The 17,481-nt window shown below is 43.5% G+C and overlaps 1 protein-coding gene across 10 annotated transcripts in view; it reads left to right on the top strand.

Moving 5' to 3' along the window:
* Positions 1-17,481, top strand: part of ubr5 (ubiquitin protein ligase E3 component n-recognin 5) — a 43,680-nt gene that overhangs the window by 11,184 nt on the left and 15,015 nt on the right. For 4 of the 10 annotated variants that reach the window (XM_023964132.1, XM_023964137.1, XM_023964133.1 and 1 more), the window contains exons 13-44: positions 1,842-1,959; positions 2,064-2,248; positions 2,365-2,474; positions 2,929-3,041; positions 4,882-5,028; positions 5,122-5,233; positions 5,729-5,883; positions 5,975-6,172; positions 6,248-6,458; positions 6,676-6,802; positions 6,909-7,060; positions 7,138-7,233; positions 7,355-7,478; positions 7,842-7,939; positions 8,603-8,760; positions 8,868-8,959; positions 9,074-9,220; positions 9,357-9,475; positions 9,572-9,698; positions 10,071-10,200; positions 10,330-10,490; positions 10,644-10,883; positions 10,965-11,088; positions 12,734-12,845; positions 12,948-13,079; positions 13,353-13,385; positions 13,949-14,206; positions 14,291-14,559; positions 15,164-15,375; positions 15,489-15,722; positions 15,820-15,893; positions 16,951-17,123. In XM_023964132.1, coding sequence (XP_023819900.1) covers positions 1,842-1,959; positions 2,064-2,248; positions 2,365-2,474; positions 2,929-3,041; positions 4,882-5,028; positions 5,122-5,233; positions 5,729-5,883; positions 5,975-6,172; positions 6,248-6,458; positions 6,676-6,802; positions 6,909-7,060; positions 7,138-7,233; positions 7,355-7,478; positions 7,842-7,939; positions 8,603-8,760; positions 8,868-8,959; positions 9,074-9,220; positions 9,357-9,475; positions 9,572-9,698; positions 10,071-10,200; positions 10,330-10,490; positions 10,644-10,883; positions 10,965-11,088; positions 12,734-12,845; positions 12,948-13,079; positions 13,353-13,385; positions 13,949-14,206; positions 14,291-14,559; positions 15,164-15,375; positions 15,489-15,722; positions 15,820-15,893; positions 16,951-17,123 — 4,741 coding nt within the window. The remainder of the gene's footprint in view (positions 1-1,841; positions 1,960-2,063; positions 2,249-2,364; positions 2,475-2,928; positions 3,042-4,881; positions 5,029-5,121; positions 5,234-5,728; positions 5,884-5,974; positions 6,173-6,247; positions 6,459-6,675; positions 6,803-6,908; positions 7,061-7,137; positions 7,234-7,354; positions 7,479-7,841; positions 7,940-8,602; positions 8,761-8,867; positions 8,960-9,073; positions 9,221-9,356; positions 9,476-9,571; positions 9,699-10,070; positions 10,201-10,329; positions 10,491-10,643; positions 10,884-10,964; positions 11,089-12,733; positions 12,846-12,947; positions 13,080-13,352; positions 13,386-13,948; positions 14,207-14,290; positions 14,560-15,163; positions 15,376-15,488; positions 15,723-15,819; positions 15,894-16,950; positions 17,124-17,481) is intronic. The other 6 variants (XM_023964135.1, XM_023964139.1, XM_023964140.1 and 3 more) reach the window with 4 other exon arrangements.

The raw sequence follows: 17,481 nt of genomic DNA, 5'->3' as shown, positions 1-17,481 counted from the left end.
GCTCATCTGTAGAGTTGTTGGTAGGGGGCTCATCTGTAGAGTTGTTGGTAGGGGGCTCATCTGTAGAGTTGTTGGTAGGGGGCTCATCTGTAGAGTTGTTGGTAGGGGGCTCATCTGTAGAGTTGTTGGTAGGGGGCTCATCTGTAGAGTTGTTGGTAGGGGGCTCATCTGTAGAGTTGTTGGTAGGGGGCTCATCTGTAGAGTTGTTGGTAGGGGGCTCATCTGTAGAGTTGTTGGTAGGGGGCTCATCTGTAGAGTTGTTGTCAGAACACTTCCAGGAGAAGGTGGATGACATTTGTCACCAGCTGTGTTTTCATTGACAATGAAATTGTGCTGATTGGGTTTGCGATAATAAATGTGCCCAATGGAAACTCTCATTTATTATTGGAGGAGGTGGTTTTTGAGGCGGATTGAAATTGAATTATTTTGTAAAAGTGCAGCTCGCCGATCTATGGCCTGAATAAGATGCTGACGTCTCCTTTGATAGATGATGATGAGCGGTAGTACCATGGCAGAAATCTGAATGTATCTGCTGTAAATCATAGCATTGTTCACGTCCATTGCCATGTTTTTGAATGACTTATTGCGTCAGTCGGTTTGTGTTTAGTCACATAATTATGATTTAATAGTAACAATATAATTGCGAAATTGTTTTCCTTTTTCTCCAACATTTCTAGAATTTCAATAAATCTTTGTGCATATGTGTCATGGAAATGCAGCTAATGAGGCCTTCTCAAAGACTATTATGTATTTCACTGCATCCTCTTAAAAAGTACTGTATGTCTAAAAACCCAATAATTTCCCAAAACTCAGGCTAAAGTGAGGATTTTGCAAAACTATGTGAGAACTGGACTGAACGATCCCTCTCCGCTGGTGTTCCAAACAGGAAGTACCTGCTGGCTGAAAGAAGCCAAAACGCCATAGACGTCTATAGAGAAATAAACAGTCATTCTATTGGTCAGAATAACCATTCTTGCTCTGATGCCTTTCTAACATGTTCTTGATAATATTAACACGCTCTTTTTCATGATAATTTTATTAAAGTTATAAACTGACCAATCAGATCCCTCAATAACTGTCTGAGGGCTCACACTGAACATTCGAAACTTTTGATTGACAGATTCTGCTGAGTCCATTTTCAAGTGGTAGGGGTGTGGCCTTCCAACAAGCTCACTTCTGATTAGCCATAGTGGTTGCTACAGACGTCGTCTGAACATGGCACCATCCATATTCTGAAAAAAGTTGACTTCATTTAGTTGGAGTCAGGAGTAAGTCGTTTTCTGTGGGTGGCGTTGCGCTCGCTCAGTCCAGTTTTCTTATACAGTTCATGAGAGAAACTGAGGTTTTATTTTTTTTGCACCCAGACGTCAAAGCACTTGAGAAATGATGTGTTAGAGTCACATGAGACCTTTTTTGATGGCAGATCAAGGATGAATGCAGTTAGATGTGCTGTTGGTTTTTGTTCATTTACGTTTGCCTGTCTTTACGAGCACAACTGCTTATTTATGTTGAGGAGAAAAGGAGGAAGAGTGTTGTGCAGAATTGATGGATTTGGTTTTGGCAAATGCAGACAGCACTAAACAGCTTTCAATGAAGGTTCGTGTCCAAAAAGTCGTGCGTGTTAAGGTTTTATCTGAAACCGGAGTGGGGTGGGTATTCATTTATCACTCTGGTATGTGTGCACAAGGCTTAAGCCAGCTGACAGAGCCCAGGGGATTGTCAAATGCTTTTGCCAAATATTAGAAATGGTATTCTGTGTTAGCCCTCTTTTAAATTTTTTAAATGGACTAGTCCGAGTAATTCCTTGATCAGTATTTTAATGTGGAGCGTCTTTTCTACAGGGGTGTTGTGCCTTTTAGTCAAAGGAAGAAGATGCTTGAAAAGGCAAGAGCCAAGAACAAGAAGCCAAAGTCCAGTGCTGGCATTTCTTCAATACCCAACATTACAGTGGGAACACAGGTAAAAGAAAAACAGTTTCACTAGTTTGAATTTTTAATATGCATAGAAAAACTTCAATTTACTGGGAGAATAAATGTATTGATTTCATTAATTTCTTTCTGCAGGTGTGCTTGAGGAACAACCCCCTGTACCACGCTGGTGCAGTGGCCTTTTCTGTCAGCGCTGGAATTCCCAAAGTGGGTGTTCTGCTGGAGTCTGTCTGGAACATGAATGACAGCTGCAGGTTCCAGCTGCGCTCACCAGAGAGCCTCAAGAATATGGAGAAAACTACCAAGACCCAGGAAATCAAGTCAGTCGTTTTCTATCTGGCATTCAGCTGTGAATTCTGTTTATCTGTAGCATCCAGCGCGAGCTTTGCAACATTGAAAACAGGCGGCTGAATTGCTTGTGTCTCCATCCCTGCAGGATGGAAAGCAAACCCGAACTGGTGAAGACTGAGATGGGTCCTCCCCCCTCCCCGGCTTCTACCTGCAGTGATACATCTTCTATTGCTAGCAGCGCCTCTCTGCCCTACAGTACGTTGCTCCTCCCTCTCAGCAGTTCTGAACTGTCTAGTCTCCCAGGCACAGACCCAGTTCCTTCCTCACTTTGGACTCTCATTAGTGCTCTGACTTTGAAGCAGATGGAGCACAGGCTGTGATCAGTAACTCCTTCTCTGTTTTCCTTTTCTCACAGCAAATACTCTGATATATTTGATGTATTAGCAGCATTTGCCAAGTAATAATGGTCCTTTGTCCACCTTCAAGTTCTCTATCATTTGATCAGCTCGTTATTTTACAGCTCCAGGTAGAAGTAGTTTGATCCTTTTAGTAGCAACACTCTCATTGATGCTGGAAGTAGATCTTTGTTCTTGCTAAGGCAGCAGAATCTTACCAGAACACCAAACTTCAATACAGACGTGGATAAAAATACCCTGTTTTGATGACAAAGATCAAATAGTGTAGAGCTGACACAGTGTTCTGTTTGCAGAGCGAAGACGCTCCACTCCAGCTCCCAAAGAGGAAGAGAAGGTAAACGAGGAGCAGTGGCCCCTCAGGGAGGTGGTCTTCGTGGAGGACGTCAAAAATGTTCCTGTGGGGAAGGTGGGTGGAACTTCAACTGGCATGGACTGAATTGATCCCTTACTTTGAGGTTTAGGGGCTCGTTTCTGGAGCTTTTTAGTCTAAATTGGCTTGTTAAGTGACAATTTAAAATTTGCAGTAGAAGTTAATATTTTTGGACCTTTTTGCCGATTTTAAGATGGAACAACGTACAGTTGGATGCACTTTACTTTATTTATTCATTAAAAAACAGGTTTATATTGTAGTTTTTAGTTTTCATGTCATTTAACCAGATATGGTCCTGTTGAGATAAGGATATCTTTTTAAAGGGTGATCTAGCCAAAAGGTCAGCAGCACATGTCATGGATAGTATTGGAAAAAAACAAATGCAATTAAAAAAAAAAGAAATAAATTTTTTTTTTTTTAGATAAAACAGACATTTCAGACTGTGGCGACAGTGGCTTAGGTGGTTAAGCGGGTCGTCCAATGACCGAAGGGTTGGCGGTTCGATCCCCGCTCCCACCAACCAAAAATGTTGTTGTATCCTTGGGCAAGACACTTCACCCTCCTTGCCTCCAGTGTGGCTCCACTGGTGTGTGAATGTGCATGAATGTCCCGGTGATGGTCAGAGGGGCGAACTGGCAGCCACGCCTCTGTCAGTCTGCCCCAGGGCAGCTGTGGCTACAACAGTAGTTTACCATCACCAAGTATGAATGAATAATGGACACATTGTAAGCGCTTTGAGTGTCTTGAAAAGCGCAGATAAATCCAATCCATTATTATTATTATTATAGTAAAAAAAAAAATAGAAGAATAATAAATTTAAAGCTCAAGGACTGTTCTCAAGATTCTTTTTTTCGGGCTCACACAAAAAGTGCTCAGAGGAATAAAGTTAGGCAAATAATCTCAGTCTCTGTAGTCTGTTCCGGCCAGAAGATGCATCAGAATCAAAATTTTGTTTTCAAAAAGGCAAACGATAAGTGCCTTGAATTGAAGGGGATACTGACTGCCTGACTGTAGGAAAACGATGGGACAAGGGCAGTAGGAGTTTAGTAGATCAGTTCTCCGATGAGGACCTCTGCATGCTGAAAGAAGGCCGCTCTGCTCTGCCGTACAGCTCAGTGATGTGAGAGACAACCTGTTTAAAAAAAAATAAAAAATGTTTTAGCACAAATTTCACCAACAAACCAAATATAATCAGAAGTGGTCTGAGGTTATATGATGCACCCAGAGCATTTATGTTTTCTCCCCAAAGCTGGTAGAGGCTGCTTCGCATTACATGACTTGAGTTTATGCTACTAGAAACAGTTTATTGTTTGGTTTGAATCAATTGGAGAGAATTTTTCTCTTTTCCTCGTGAATGTCACTTTTAGACTAGAGGTAGATTTCATCAGGTGAACAAACATTTTACTGGTGAATAAATGAGAAGATTTGAAATGTTTCTTTGTAAAGCTTACTGAGCAATGACACGACGGCAGCAGGAATTGGTCCACTGTGCACAAGTGCACTGATTGTTTTGGTTGTGGTGAGATCTTTGGATGATGTGGTCTGCCTTTCTGATGAAACACCCAGTTCGATTTAAAACAGTGTTGTGGCTGATTTTACCATGTTCTTGTGGTAGTTTTCTCATCATGTTGAGTAAATTAAGCTTAAAACTGCATTTCTGAGTATTTCTTTATTGCATTTATTATGAAACGGGCTAGGTAGCTCCCATAATACTCACCTACAACTCGGAGGTGAATGTCTAATGAGCTCCTGCCGCTCTGCAGTATCCTATAAAACAACTTTTTTTTTTTTTTTACAATACAAGACCAATGGGAACACTTGTTCAATAGATGATCTGAGTGGGTCTAAAACTGTTTTTACCTTCAATGATATGCAGGTGCTCAAGGTGGACGGTGCATATGTTGCCGTTAAGTTTCCTGGGACGTCCAGCAGCATGAACAACCAGAATACAACTGCTCCCCCTGACTCAGACCCGTCATCATTGTTGCAGGACTGCAGGCTTCTCAGAATAGATGAGCTCCAGGTAATTCTATGGAGCCTACAGCTGCTTGTCGGCATCCCAGATTGCTGACTTTGACCCGATACTCTCATGATTGTCATCTCCTTCACCTCACAGGTGGTCAAAACAGGTGGAACTCCTAAAGTTCCAGATTGTTTCCAGCGAACACCTAAAAAGCTGTGCATCCCAGAAAAGGCTGAGATCCTGGCTGTAAATGTCGACTCAAAAGGTGAGTCTTTTCTATGGGTTTGTTTCTGTGAACCTCATATACTGATGGTTGATTTTTTTGAGTTCTGCCAATATCTGACATTCCTCCTGTCGCAAAACGAGATGGTGGATACAGATGTCCAACATTTAAACCATCAAGTCAAAACACCTGAAAATACCAAACCAGGGTTTACAAAATCCTAAGAAGGAAGTTCAGTTCCAATGAGCTGAAGTTTAATCCATTTTAGGTTCAAAGTTCACTGCAGTTTAGCAAAAACATTGATAAACTGACAGATGATCACAACTCTGCTTCACAGGCGCTGATCCCTTCATGGTCATCATGACTGTGTGGTCAACGCAAAGCTCCATTATGGGCACAATATTTCATATTTGTTGATTCAACTTTTTATGCCGTTATCTGCCAACACAGCTATGAACTAAACTACTGTGTATCCCTAATACATGTTTGGGCTGATTGGAGATCAGTGTTGGATTGTCTCATGTCCCCGTCTGTCAGGAGTCCATGCTGTGCTGAAAACCGGTAACTGGGTGAGGTACTGCATCTTTGACCTGGCTACAGGCAAAGCAGAGCAGGAGAATAACTTTCCCACCAGCAATCTCGCCTTCCTGGGACAAAGTGAGCGCAATGTGGCCATCTCCACTGCAGGACAGGTTAACAGTTCTTCATTTCTAACAGTCAAACACGATGTTTACCTAAAAGCGGTGCGAGTTAGCGTAAATGTTTGCTTCATTTTCTTCTTAGGAGTCTCCCATTGTTCTTCGGGACGGAAATGGCACGATTTATCCCATGGCTAAAGATTGCATGGGTGGAATTCGAGATCCTGACTGGTTGGACCTCCCTCCCATTAGCTGTCTGGGAATGGGGGTTCACTCCTTGGCCAATCTGCCATCTAACTCCACCATAAAGAAAAAGGCTGCTGTTATTATCATGGCAGTTGAGGTAAAAGACCAGATTCAGTCTTTTCTGTGACGAAGAACGAGTTTGTAATTGTGATTGCTGGTTTAATCTTTTCAGAAGCAGACCCTGATGCAGCATGTGCTGCGGTGCGACTACGAAGCTTGTCGGCAGTACTTGGTCAACCTTGAGCAGGCCGTCCTCTTGGATCAGGGGGGCCAAGCCCTGGAGGCACTTCTGGGCCACCGCTGTGATGGGAACCGTAACATCCTCCATGCTGCTGTCTCTGTCTGTTTCCCTGTTAGTAACAAGGAGACCAAAGAAGAGGAAGGTAAATACTTGAATGTTGAACCTCTTCAGACCATTTGGGGTTATATTACCACAGTAGTTAACTCTGCTCAACTGGGGCTCTTTCAAAGAGAAATTAAAACAAAGGCATGTCAATCAGGATTCCGGGTCTTAAGAGGTGAATCTACTGCAGAAGATGTGATGCAGTTGTTTCCTTTTCTCGTTCAACTGGAGTTCTGAGTCATCAAATTGTTTTTCAGAAGCTGAAAGGTCTGAAAGAAACACTTTTGCGGAGCGTCTGTCTGCTGTAGAAGCCATCGCCAACGCCATCTCTGTGGTCTCGAGCAATAGCTCTGGAAACAGGACGGGTTCCTCCAGCAGCAGAGGGTACGTAAACAAGTCGTGTGCTGTCGAGTGAAGATGGAAGATGTATTTCTGTGCATCAGCTTGATTCATAGAAGAAAACTAAAAAGAGGCGTCATTTTGAAAACAGGCTTCGACTGAGGGAGATGATGCGGCGGTCTCTGAGGGCGGCAGGTCTCGGCCGCCATGAGTCTGGTCCGTCATCCAGTGACCATCAGGACCCTGTCTCCCCACCCATTGCTCCACCAAGCTGGGTCCCTGACCCTCCACCCATGGACCCCGGTGTGTGGGTTTTACCTTGATAGTTTCAGATCACGGTGACGGTTTTGGTAACGACCGTCCTGTTTTCTGTTCAACAGACGGTGACATTGACTTCATTCTGGCTCCTGCTGTTGGCTCACTCACCACGGCCTCCACTGGAACCAGCCAGGGGCCCAGCACCTCCACCATAGCAGGTACGGGATGTTTCTAGCTAGAAAGTAGTCAAAGAAAACTGAAAACTTCATTTCATTCCTTATGAAAAAAGCTGCATGTTTTTGCCGTTTGGGTTTTGAACTGCTTTTGTTGTCTGTCCAGGACCATCAACTGAGCAGTCTGTGGTGGAGTCCAAAGACAGGAAGGCCAATGCCCACCTCATCCTGAAGCTGATGTGCGACAGTGTTGTTCTGAGGCCACATCTGCAGGAGCTGCTCTCTGCAAAGTACAGTTCTGTTCTTCATTAGAAACAGAAAGATGGGAAGTTACAGGAAAAGAAGGAGAGCAGTGAATAAGATTGGGGATTTAGTGAAAAAAAAAGCATAGAATGATAAAAAAAAATGTGCAAAACACTGTGGAGTGGTGAGTTTATTCCTGTGAAGTGTTGTACAGTCTAAGGGGAGAAATGAATGTTTGGCTGAAGGAGCCTCTCTGGGTCTCCATGGTGTGGTGTGTGTGTGTTATCTCTTATCAGGGTTAGCTTGGCTAACACCCTACTGTCTGCCACCTCCTCAGTGGAGCTCAGGCAGCAGCCCAGCTCACAGCCAGCTAGCAGTGCCTCTGATGTGCTTTTTCTACCGTTTGACAGGGATGCCAGAGGAATGACTCCGTTCATGTTGGCTGTTAGCGGGAGAGCCTATCCTGCAGCTATCACGGTGCTGGAGGCGGCACAGAAAATAGCCAAAGGTGAGCTCATGGCTGTGAACCTGTGAACATCCACTGGTATGCAGTATGCATACCAGTGGATGTTTGTGATGCACTTTTCTGCCCTGTTTCTAGCAGCTAGCTCAGTGGTCTCCAACCTTTTTCAGGCCACGAATCGGTTTAATGTCGGACGATATTTTCCCGGACCGGTCTGAACGACGCAGAAGTGGGAACTATGTTTTTTTTTTTAAACTTCCTTGTTTCCATTTACTTTTGAGGGTAAAGTTGATCCTCTGTAAATTGTCAACATCTGCTTTAAGCTTGATTTGTTCACTAGATTTAATGCAGGAACCATTGAAATCAGACAGAGCAGCCTTCAGCCTCGGCCAACTTGTCAGGTGTGACGGATAAATACTAAAAAAGGCGGAGTGGAGCGGGGATCTTAAGGCCTGCCCAGCATATTTTCTACGTCACAAATGAACTTTTTTTTTTCTGTTACTGATTTATCAATGATTTGAATAGAGAAATACTCAGAAATGTACTTTTGAGCTTATTTTTCTTTACACAAGTCCTCCATCATCCAAAAAAGGAACTTTTTCTTTTCGGCCTGGAGGTTGGGGACCACTGATGTAAAGGACGTTGGTTTTTCTTCATCATCGGTCTGGTGTTTCCGCCTTGTTTGACTCTCTCCTCCACACGTCACAGTGGGTGACCCGGCCATTGGAGATAAGGACGGGGCCGATTCTGTGTTCATGGAAATGATCTGCCCATCGGGTACCAACCCAGATGATTCTCCACTGTACGTTCTCTGCTGCAACGACACCTGCAGTTTCACTTGGACTGGAGCCGAGCACATTAACCAGGTCGCTCCTCGTCTTTTAGCTCCACAAAGTCTTGCATTTTTAATTTGTGCCGTTTTCCACTGAAACTGACCCACTGACATTTTCCTTGACCCCGATTTTGTATTCAGGACATATTTGAGTGTCGAACGTGTGGCCTGCTGGAGTCCCTCTGCTGCTGCACGGAGTGTGCAAGAGTGTGCCACAAAGGACATGACTGCAAGTGAGTCCTAGATTTGTCGTTGCCCCTGTTCTGTCTTATTTATAGCTGCCTTTAGTCTCCATCAGCAGGCTATAAATTGTTTTGTCCTAAATATTTTATTTACCTTCTCGTAAGGTTGAAAAGGACCTCACCTACAGCCTACTGTGACTGTTGGGAGAAATGTAAATGTAAAACACTAATTGCTGGACAGAAGGCCGCTCGCTTGGATTTGCTGTACAGGTTGCTCACGACGACGAACCTGGTCACAACTCCAAACAGCAGGTGAGACTTCTTCACTTCCAAATTCATTTCAGCATGAAAGCATCGGCTTTATTCGGGGCTTGTCATTTCCAGTGAGCGTTTCTTAACTTAAGCATGTAAAGCATGGATCATCAGTCCGACTGGTTTCCTCCTCCAGGGGGGAGCATATATTACTGTTCCTGGTCCAGACTGTGGCCAGACAAAGTGTTGAGCACTGTCAGTACAGACCACCACGCATCAGAGAAGACAGGAACCGCAAAGCTGCCAACGCTGAAGGTTTCTTCTTCTTCACTTTGTTCAGATCACACAGATTCTATGAACAGGCCCTTTTACATGATCTGTCCTCTTCTTATTTTTTGAACGTTTCTGCAGATTCTGATATGCCTGACCATGACCTCGAACCGCCTCGCTTTGCTCAACTTGCTCTGGAGAGGGTTCTGCAGGACTGGAATGCCCTCAAATCAATGATCATGTTTGGTTCTCAGGAAAACAAAGACCCGTAAGTTTCTGAGGAAAGTAGAAATGTTGTTGTCGGCAGGAGTATTTTCAGGAAGTTTGAATATTTTGTGCAGTAAATACAGAACATATGGGCACAGAAGTTATAATTCTCAAAATAATTCTGTGAAAGGAAAAAGCTCTGCACATGAAACTTGAGTATCCATAAAAAGATTTTGGTCCTGCAGTGTTCCTCTAGTCATTGTTTGACTGTCTTAGTTTCATGTCTGCATTGCTGTTTTTGGTGACATTTTCCAATGCATCATGGGAAACTGATCCAGAGATGTTTTGAGGTTTTTTTCATCTGTCAGTTAATGAAACAGGATCCTTCGTCTTCACACAGTTTGGTGATCTGTATGCGTCTCTTGTTTCCTAGACTTAGTGCCAGCAGTAGAATCGCCCACCTCCTGCCTGAAGAACAGGTCTACTTGAATCAACAAAGTGGCACCATCCGCCTTGACTGTTTCACACATTGCCTCATTGTCAAATGTGCTCCTGACATCACAGTGAGTCCACTTTTTTCATCTATAAAAATTGATCTTCCATAATGAATAAACAGTTCTCCATGTCAAGTGTTCTGAAAACTCTTGAGGTGTTTTGGATGCATTTAAATCATTGTCTCGATTCTGTATTAGTTCATTGACACATTGCTGGGGACCCTGGTGAAAGAGCTGCAGAACAAATACACTCCTGGCCGGAGAGAGGAGGCAGTGATTGTTACCAGGAGGTTCCTGCGCTCCGTAGCGCGAGTTTTCGTCATTCTCAGCGTGGAAATGGCATCGTCAAAGAAGAAAAAGTAAGAACACGGTTTCTTTTCGCAGTCCACAAGCTGGCATAAGGCAGGAGGACGAAACAGAATTCCGTGTGTCTGATAAATCTGGCTGCAGCTTAAAATGACTTTGTGACTCATGGGACTAACTCTGTCTCCCTTTTTTGTTCCTTAAATTAGCAACTTCATCCCGCAGCCGATTGGGAAGTGCCGGCGTGTTTTCCAGGCCCTGCTCCCGTACGCTGTGGAGGAGCTGTGTAACGTGTCGGAGTCTCTCATCGTCCCCGTCCGCATGGGCATAGCGCGACCCACGGCTCCTTTCACCTTGGCCAGCACGAGCATCGATGCGGTTCAGGGCAGCGAGGAGCTCTTCTCTGTGGAACCGCTTCCACCGAGACCCTCACCCGACCAATCAAGCAGGTAAGTTTGGTTTTCTTACAATGAAAGAAAAAATTAATATACATTTCTGGATGAAATCACTCAGGGTTTTTTCCCCCCCAGCTCTAGCCAAACCGCTGCCTCCTATATCATCAGAAACTCTCAGCCCAGACGCAGCAGCCAGTCTCAGCCTGTCAGGGGACGAGACGAGGAGCAGGACGACATCGTGTCAGCTGATGTGGAGGAGGTGGGGAGCATCCCAATATTATTCAGAGTTAAATTTGCCTTTGGCTGCGTGTCATTCAGTGCACACTGGTGACGGACTCCAGTAATCACCTCCATGAAGCCCCTGGACTCCTGCATTTTCTGCCTGGTTAACTTCAACAGGAAACCAATCCTAAACCTCACTGATTTTTATGAGTAAACTAACTTGTTTTTCATCTTTAGTGGAACAACCAAAAAACTCTCAAACTTGAGATGAACATTTTCCAGACGGGTTCTGGCCTCTCCAGCGTGTGACGTCACATGACGTTTCATCACAAGATTTTAGTAACGTTCTAACTTGAATACTCATTATATTCTTTATTCAATATATTTAAAACATCAATTTTCAAAATTTATTTCAGTAAACTGAACTTTAGTCTCATTTTATTTTTATCTATAAAAATGACTTCATAGTTTTACTTTCAACATAAAAAAGCTTTACTGACACTTTGTCTTGAAAATGTATTTACTTCCAGTGTCAGTAGCACACACGGTTTGTTTAGTGTATATGCTTGAAATCCATTCATTTTCTGCATTTCAGAGCCATAATTATATTGAAGTGTATTTTTATTATACTATATTTATGAATATCGCCAATCTGTGATCTCCAGCATCACAATTCAACACATCACAAACATCACATTTGTGCTCCTTTTCTCTGGAGCAGATTGCATATATTAGAGTATCTGAGTACTGCAGCCCCATCAACTGAGCTAAGTTGGACTTACTAATAAAATCGTTGATTCTTACAAAAACTAAAAATTAAATGTGACAAACTACTCACAAGAAAAATCAAATCATGGATTTCATTGACATCTTTTTCAGACTACAAGTCACTCTGGAGCATAAGCAGTCAAAAAAAAAAAGCATAATAAAGAAGAAAAAAAATCCTGTGTAAGTCACACCGGAGTATAGGTCCCCTTTTGGGAGAAAAATACTTCTGAACAACGTTGCCAAGGCCGGCGTAATGCTGCATTCACACCGAATGCAACTCATGTGCCCAATTCGCTGCCTTTCCTTAGTCGCTGTGTGAGAAGAGCTACCGCCAAAACTTTATAGCATCATTTCGACATTAAAGCGTTGTCTGTGTATCCAATTTTCAATGCAGGAGTGACGTCTGAATGACGGCCGCTTTCAGCGGTACTTCCGTCTCTCTGTCACCCAGTTTGATGACTTGGTGTCCAGAGTCCGAGGAGTGACAAAATAAAAACAAAAATAAATTATAGGATCTTTTTATTGTTGTCTCAATGAAAAAAAAAAAAAGATCTTTAAGTTCAGGAGTAAAACAGTCAGATTCTACTCTGTTTGGGACTCCTCTCACTAATCAAATAGAGCAGCACTTCTTCTCAGGTACTGTAGCAAATACTGATAAACACCTACAGTGCCCCCTAGTGGGGAAAATAATGAGTACATGAACGTATTTATTTTTTAAAAATTGCATGCAAGTTGACCCTAATATAAGTCTCACTCCTGGCCAAACTGCAAAAAACTGTGACTTATACTCCAAAAATTATAGTATTCCTTTTTTTCCCCCCAAACCCACTTCTTGTGGTCCACACGAGCCAAAGCATGGAGCGGCTTCTGATGAACCTGCCTGTTTGTCGATATGATCAGGTTGTTTTCTTCAGGTTGAAGTTGTGGAGGGAGTAGCAGGGGAAGAAGACCACCATGACGACCAGGAAGAGCAGGGAGAGGAAAATGCAGAGGCGGAGGGTCAGCATGATGAGCACGACGAGGATGGTGAGTTTTCTGTAACTACTCCCACTGATGGCAGTCCTGCAGTCAACCAAGGAACTCTGATGTGTAAAGCCTGTTTACATGTTGTTCTGGTTCCCCCCGTAGGAAGTGACATGGAGCTGGACCTTCTGGCAGCAGCTGAAACCGAGAGCGACAGTGAAAGTAACCACAGTAATCAGGATAACGCCAGCGGTCGCAGGAGTGTTGTCACTGCAGCAACCGCTGGCTCTGAAGCAGGTTGGTCATAGTCATCCATAAAGACCTAATATGGAAGATTCTTTTTTTTACCATTATTTTCTTTGCAGAAACATTAACTTAAATCTCATGATTTTTCTATATATATATTCTGGAGAAATGCTTTTACATCGATTGAAAATGCCCCCCAACACTTGAATAAACAGACTTCTGTAACAGGTTCCACCCTAAATCAGCTCGGTTTGTGTTAGGAGAGCTAATCATACAGCCGACAAAATGGTCTGTAGCTGAATGCTGGATGTATTTCGTTTGCAGGCAGTAGGGTGTCCTTGGCATTTCCTATTTTTGGTAGGAGCTCCTCTTTACTTTAATGCATACACAGATGTCAGGGCCAGAGTGAATTTGCAAAGTGCACACACTTGTTCTTCCTGAGAGTTCCTTCAGTTGGTCCCCTCCTCACGTGTCACTGCCATGCGTCTCATTTTAAACTAACGCAGTCCCTCTTAACACGTCTTGCTGATTTTTGACCAAAATAACAATCTGCTTGTTGCTCTCTTAAAGGTTGCGGTGTTTTGTTGAAATTCTTCTGGTTGTGTTAAGAGTCTTACTAATAATAATGGTGTTTTTCCCCGCCATGTATTTTATGGGGAGGCTCGTCTGTTTGTTTTGTATTGTTGTATTTTGAAGCTGGAAAAAAGGATTTGTTGACTTGAGTTTGGGTTCATCAGCAGAGAATGCGTCTGTGGTCCGGACCGTTGATGTTTTCACTGTCGTCTCCTTGTTGCTCGGCCTTCAGTCGTGTGACTCACTAACCCTAAACCTGTTGAAGCATCGATTAGAGGAAGTGAAGGTTAAAGCATTAAACTGCCTTCGTGGTCTCTCTGTTTGCATCCTTGTCTCCCTCACTGAAGGCGCCAGCAGTGTCCCTGCCTTCTTTTCAGAGGATGACTCTCAGTCCAATGACTCCAGCGACTCGGACAGCAGCAGCAGTCAGAGTGACGACGTTGACCAGGAGACCTTCCTGCTGGATGAGCCTCTGGAGAGAACCAGCAGCTCTTCGCACGCCAACAGCGCGGCCCAGGCTCCTCGCTCCATGCAGTGGGCTGTTAGGAACACCCCCAGCCAAAGGGCCAGTGGGAACGCTCCCTCCAGCTCCTCAGCACCTGCTGGTTAGACCGTTTTCCTCATTTTGAGCCCACGTGTCGTCTGCTGCGGCCACAGTCAATAAACTGACGGTAATCTCTTTCTGGCAGCGAGCTCAACTGGCTTGATTTATATCGACCCCACCAACCTGCGCCGCTCCAGCGCCATCAGCTCCAGTGCTGCTGCAGCGGCTGCAGCTTTGGAGGCCAGCAACTCCAGCAGCTACCTGACATCGGCCAGCAGCCTGGCTCGCGCCTACAGCATCGTCATCAGGCAGATTTCAGACCTGATGAGCTTGATTCCCAAGTACAACCATCTGGTTTATTCTCAGTATCCTGCTGCTGTAAAACTCTCCTACCAGGATGCAGTTAACCTACAGGTAACAATGATATGATGGCTGCTACTTTAAACGCGTTTATGAGCTGGTTTGGTTTAGTGTTCCCTGGTTTATCGCAGGGTTTGTGTGGTAAAAAAAAGCCCTCCATAGGGGAAATCTGACAAGTAAATGTTTTAAGGCTCATTAAAAATGTTCACAATTTTCTTCTTGTTTAAACTCTCAAAGTTCAAACCTTCGTATGAAAAACAGTCCAGGATTATAGACTGAAAACAAAGATCTGATCGTGATAGGAAATCTATGTAGATTTTTCTAACTTAACACATTGTGTATTGAAGATGCAACATGGAGATTGATTGACAATTAGGATGCAGAACAGTGTACTGTTAAAAAAACAAGAAAAAATGCAAAATTCCACTGAAAATAATCCTCAAAACAGCGAGACCGTGAAAGGTGAACCATGAGATAGCAAGAGAACACTGTTTGAAATTTTTGTAATCAAATGACTACGGTACATTAAATTTGAAAAAACTGATAGATTTGAACTTTTTTGATGAGTTGCACTAATTAAGCAAAGGGAAATCTCATGATGCACTTTTCCTCACCTGCATTATCTAATACTGAAGCGGCGTCCTTCTGCTTTCATCAGAACTACGTGGAGGAAAAGCTGATTCCCACCTGGAACTGGATGGTGTCCATCATGGACTCCACAGAGGCCCAACTGAGATACGGTTCAGCCCTGTCGTCTGCTGGAGACCCGGGTCACCCCAGTCACCCGCTGCACGCCTCCCAGCACTCAGCGCGGCGGGAGCGCATGACCGCTCGGGAAGAGGCCAGCCTCCGCACTCTGGAAGGACGAAGGTACGGTTTCTACACCATTTGGTAGCATGTTTTAAAAACGTTTTAAACTTCAAAAGCAGTAAACCTGACTTAACTGTAGCACAGTTCAGTTAGCTGTTGTGTTGTTGTTTCAGGAGAGCAGCCACTCTGCTGACGGCTCGTCAGGGCATGATGTCGGCTCGGGGCGACTTCCTGAACTACGCTCTGTCACTGATGCGCTCCCACAACGACGAGCATTCTGACGTGCTTCCTGTCTTGGACGTGTGCTCGCTGAAACACGTAGCTTATGTTTTCCAGGCTCTGATATACTGGATTAAGGCTATGAACCAGCAAACCACCCTGGACACCCCCCAAATGGATAGAAAGAGGTAAAATGAAAGGCCAACATGCTAAAACGCATTAAACCGATGTATGGAGCAGGTTTAGAAACACGTGAATAATCAAACGATCTTCTTTTCATTTCAGAAACCGAGAAATCTTAGAACTTGGTTTGGACAATGAGGATTCTGAGCACGAGAATGACGAGGACACTAATCAAAGTAAGGCAGACAACTAATATTTAGTCATTTACTACCTATAATTTACACATTTGGTCATCCAGCATACATGTTTGATCTAAAACAACTAACAGGAAAGAGACAGAATCACAAGTGAAGAAGGAATTAAAACTTTGCAAGTATAAACTATCCATAAACTATCCATAAAAATGACATGTAAACAATATGGATCCACAAGATACACATACAGATCTAGGTAAACAGGATTAGTGTGAGTGAACAAATTAAGTGGTTAAAGTGAAAAAGCTTCATCTTGAATAACTATTCCTCTCTGATGAAAATGCTGTTTTTTGTGTTTTAAACATTGCATTTTTTGATAAATAAATCAAGAAAATTAAGCTTAAAATTGCATTTCTGAATATTTCTTTATTCAAATCATTGTGAATCAGAAGCAGATGAAAAAAGGCTTTTGTTAAAAAGCTTGTAGGTGTTTCATTAAGTTACTACTGCAAACCAAAGTCTCCCTGCTCTGCTCCATTCTGATGTATCCACTGTCAGAATGGAGCCAGAAATGATCCACGAACATCGTTTGTTTTCCTCGTCTGAGCTGGAATCTGGATCTAAATTGTACGGCTGGACAGCTCCTATATTGCTGCCATTTCTGTTGTGCCGCTTATGTTGGGTTGGGGTTGAGGGGCTGTAAGTTAGCGGGAGAGCATGAAAACAAATGGATGATGGGAAATGGGAGCGGGCTTTCTCCACGCCAACTGGTGAATTTTCTAACGAACTCCTGCCGCTCTGCAGAAACTTTAGCTGATTCATTTTAACATGAAATCAAATCAAAGAACGGCCTAAAATTTTTTTTTAGGGATTGGGGTCTCACTCGTGTATCGCGTGTGCAGCTAATTTCCTGCATCCATGGATTATTTGCTGCGAGGTACTAAATGAATGAAAAGTATGCTGCAGTTTCTTCACTCACAGGCAGCAAACTTTTACTTCAGAGTTCCCTGCATACCATAGAAATGAGTAGATCTGTAACCGTGTTAGCTACAGAGTATAGTTTGTGTGTTTTTGTCAACTAAACCTTTTGATCTTTTAGGTTCAACCTTGCAGGACAAGGATGAGGAGTCGGTTCCAGCTGAGATGGGTCAAAACCACCCGTTCTTCCGCCGCTCTGACTCCATGACCTTCTTAGGCTGCATCCCTCCCAACCCTTTCGACGTCCCTCTGGCAGAGGCCATTCCGCTGGCAGACCAGCCCCATCTGCTGCAGGTCTGATTTGAAAAACATCGGTCGATGGCAGAACATTGTTAGCGCTTTTGAGAACAGCTTTCGCTAACTTTACCAGCACCTTTTTGATCCAAACTAAAAAATTTTGTTGAAATCTTTTAGCAACCAGTTAGAATTTGTGAAATGCTGTAGATTGAGTCATGGGAGCCGCATTGCTGCTCAGACTGGAATCTCAAGAATACCCACACTTGATAATGATCAGAAGAAATCACATCTCAACCCGTTTTAGTCTGCTCCATGTTTGTTTCATTTTTTAACCTTCTGCTGGATTTTTTTGTCTGGGACTGTATCGGTATTAATATCCAGTGTTGGGTAAATTACCTTTTAAAGAGTAATTGAC

Source organism: Oryzias latipes, chromosome 16 (genome assembly GCF_002234675.1).
Source record: "Oryzias latipes chromosome 16, ASM223467v1".
Classification (NCBI taxonomy): domain Eukaryota; kingdom Metazoa; phylum Chordata; class Actinopteri; order Beloniformes; family Adrianichthyidae; genus Oryzias; species Oryzias latipes.
The sequence above is the reverse complement of the archived record's forward strand: the minus strand, read 5'-3'. Positions and strand labels throughout refer to the sequence as shown.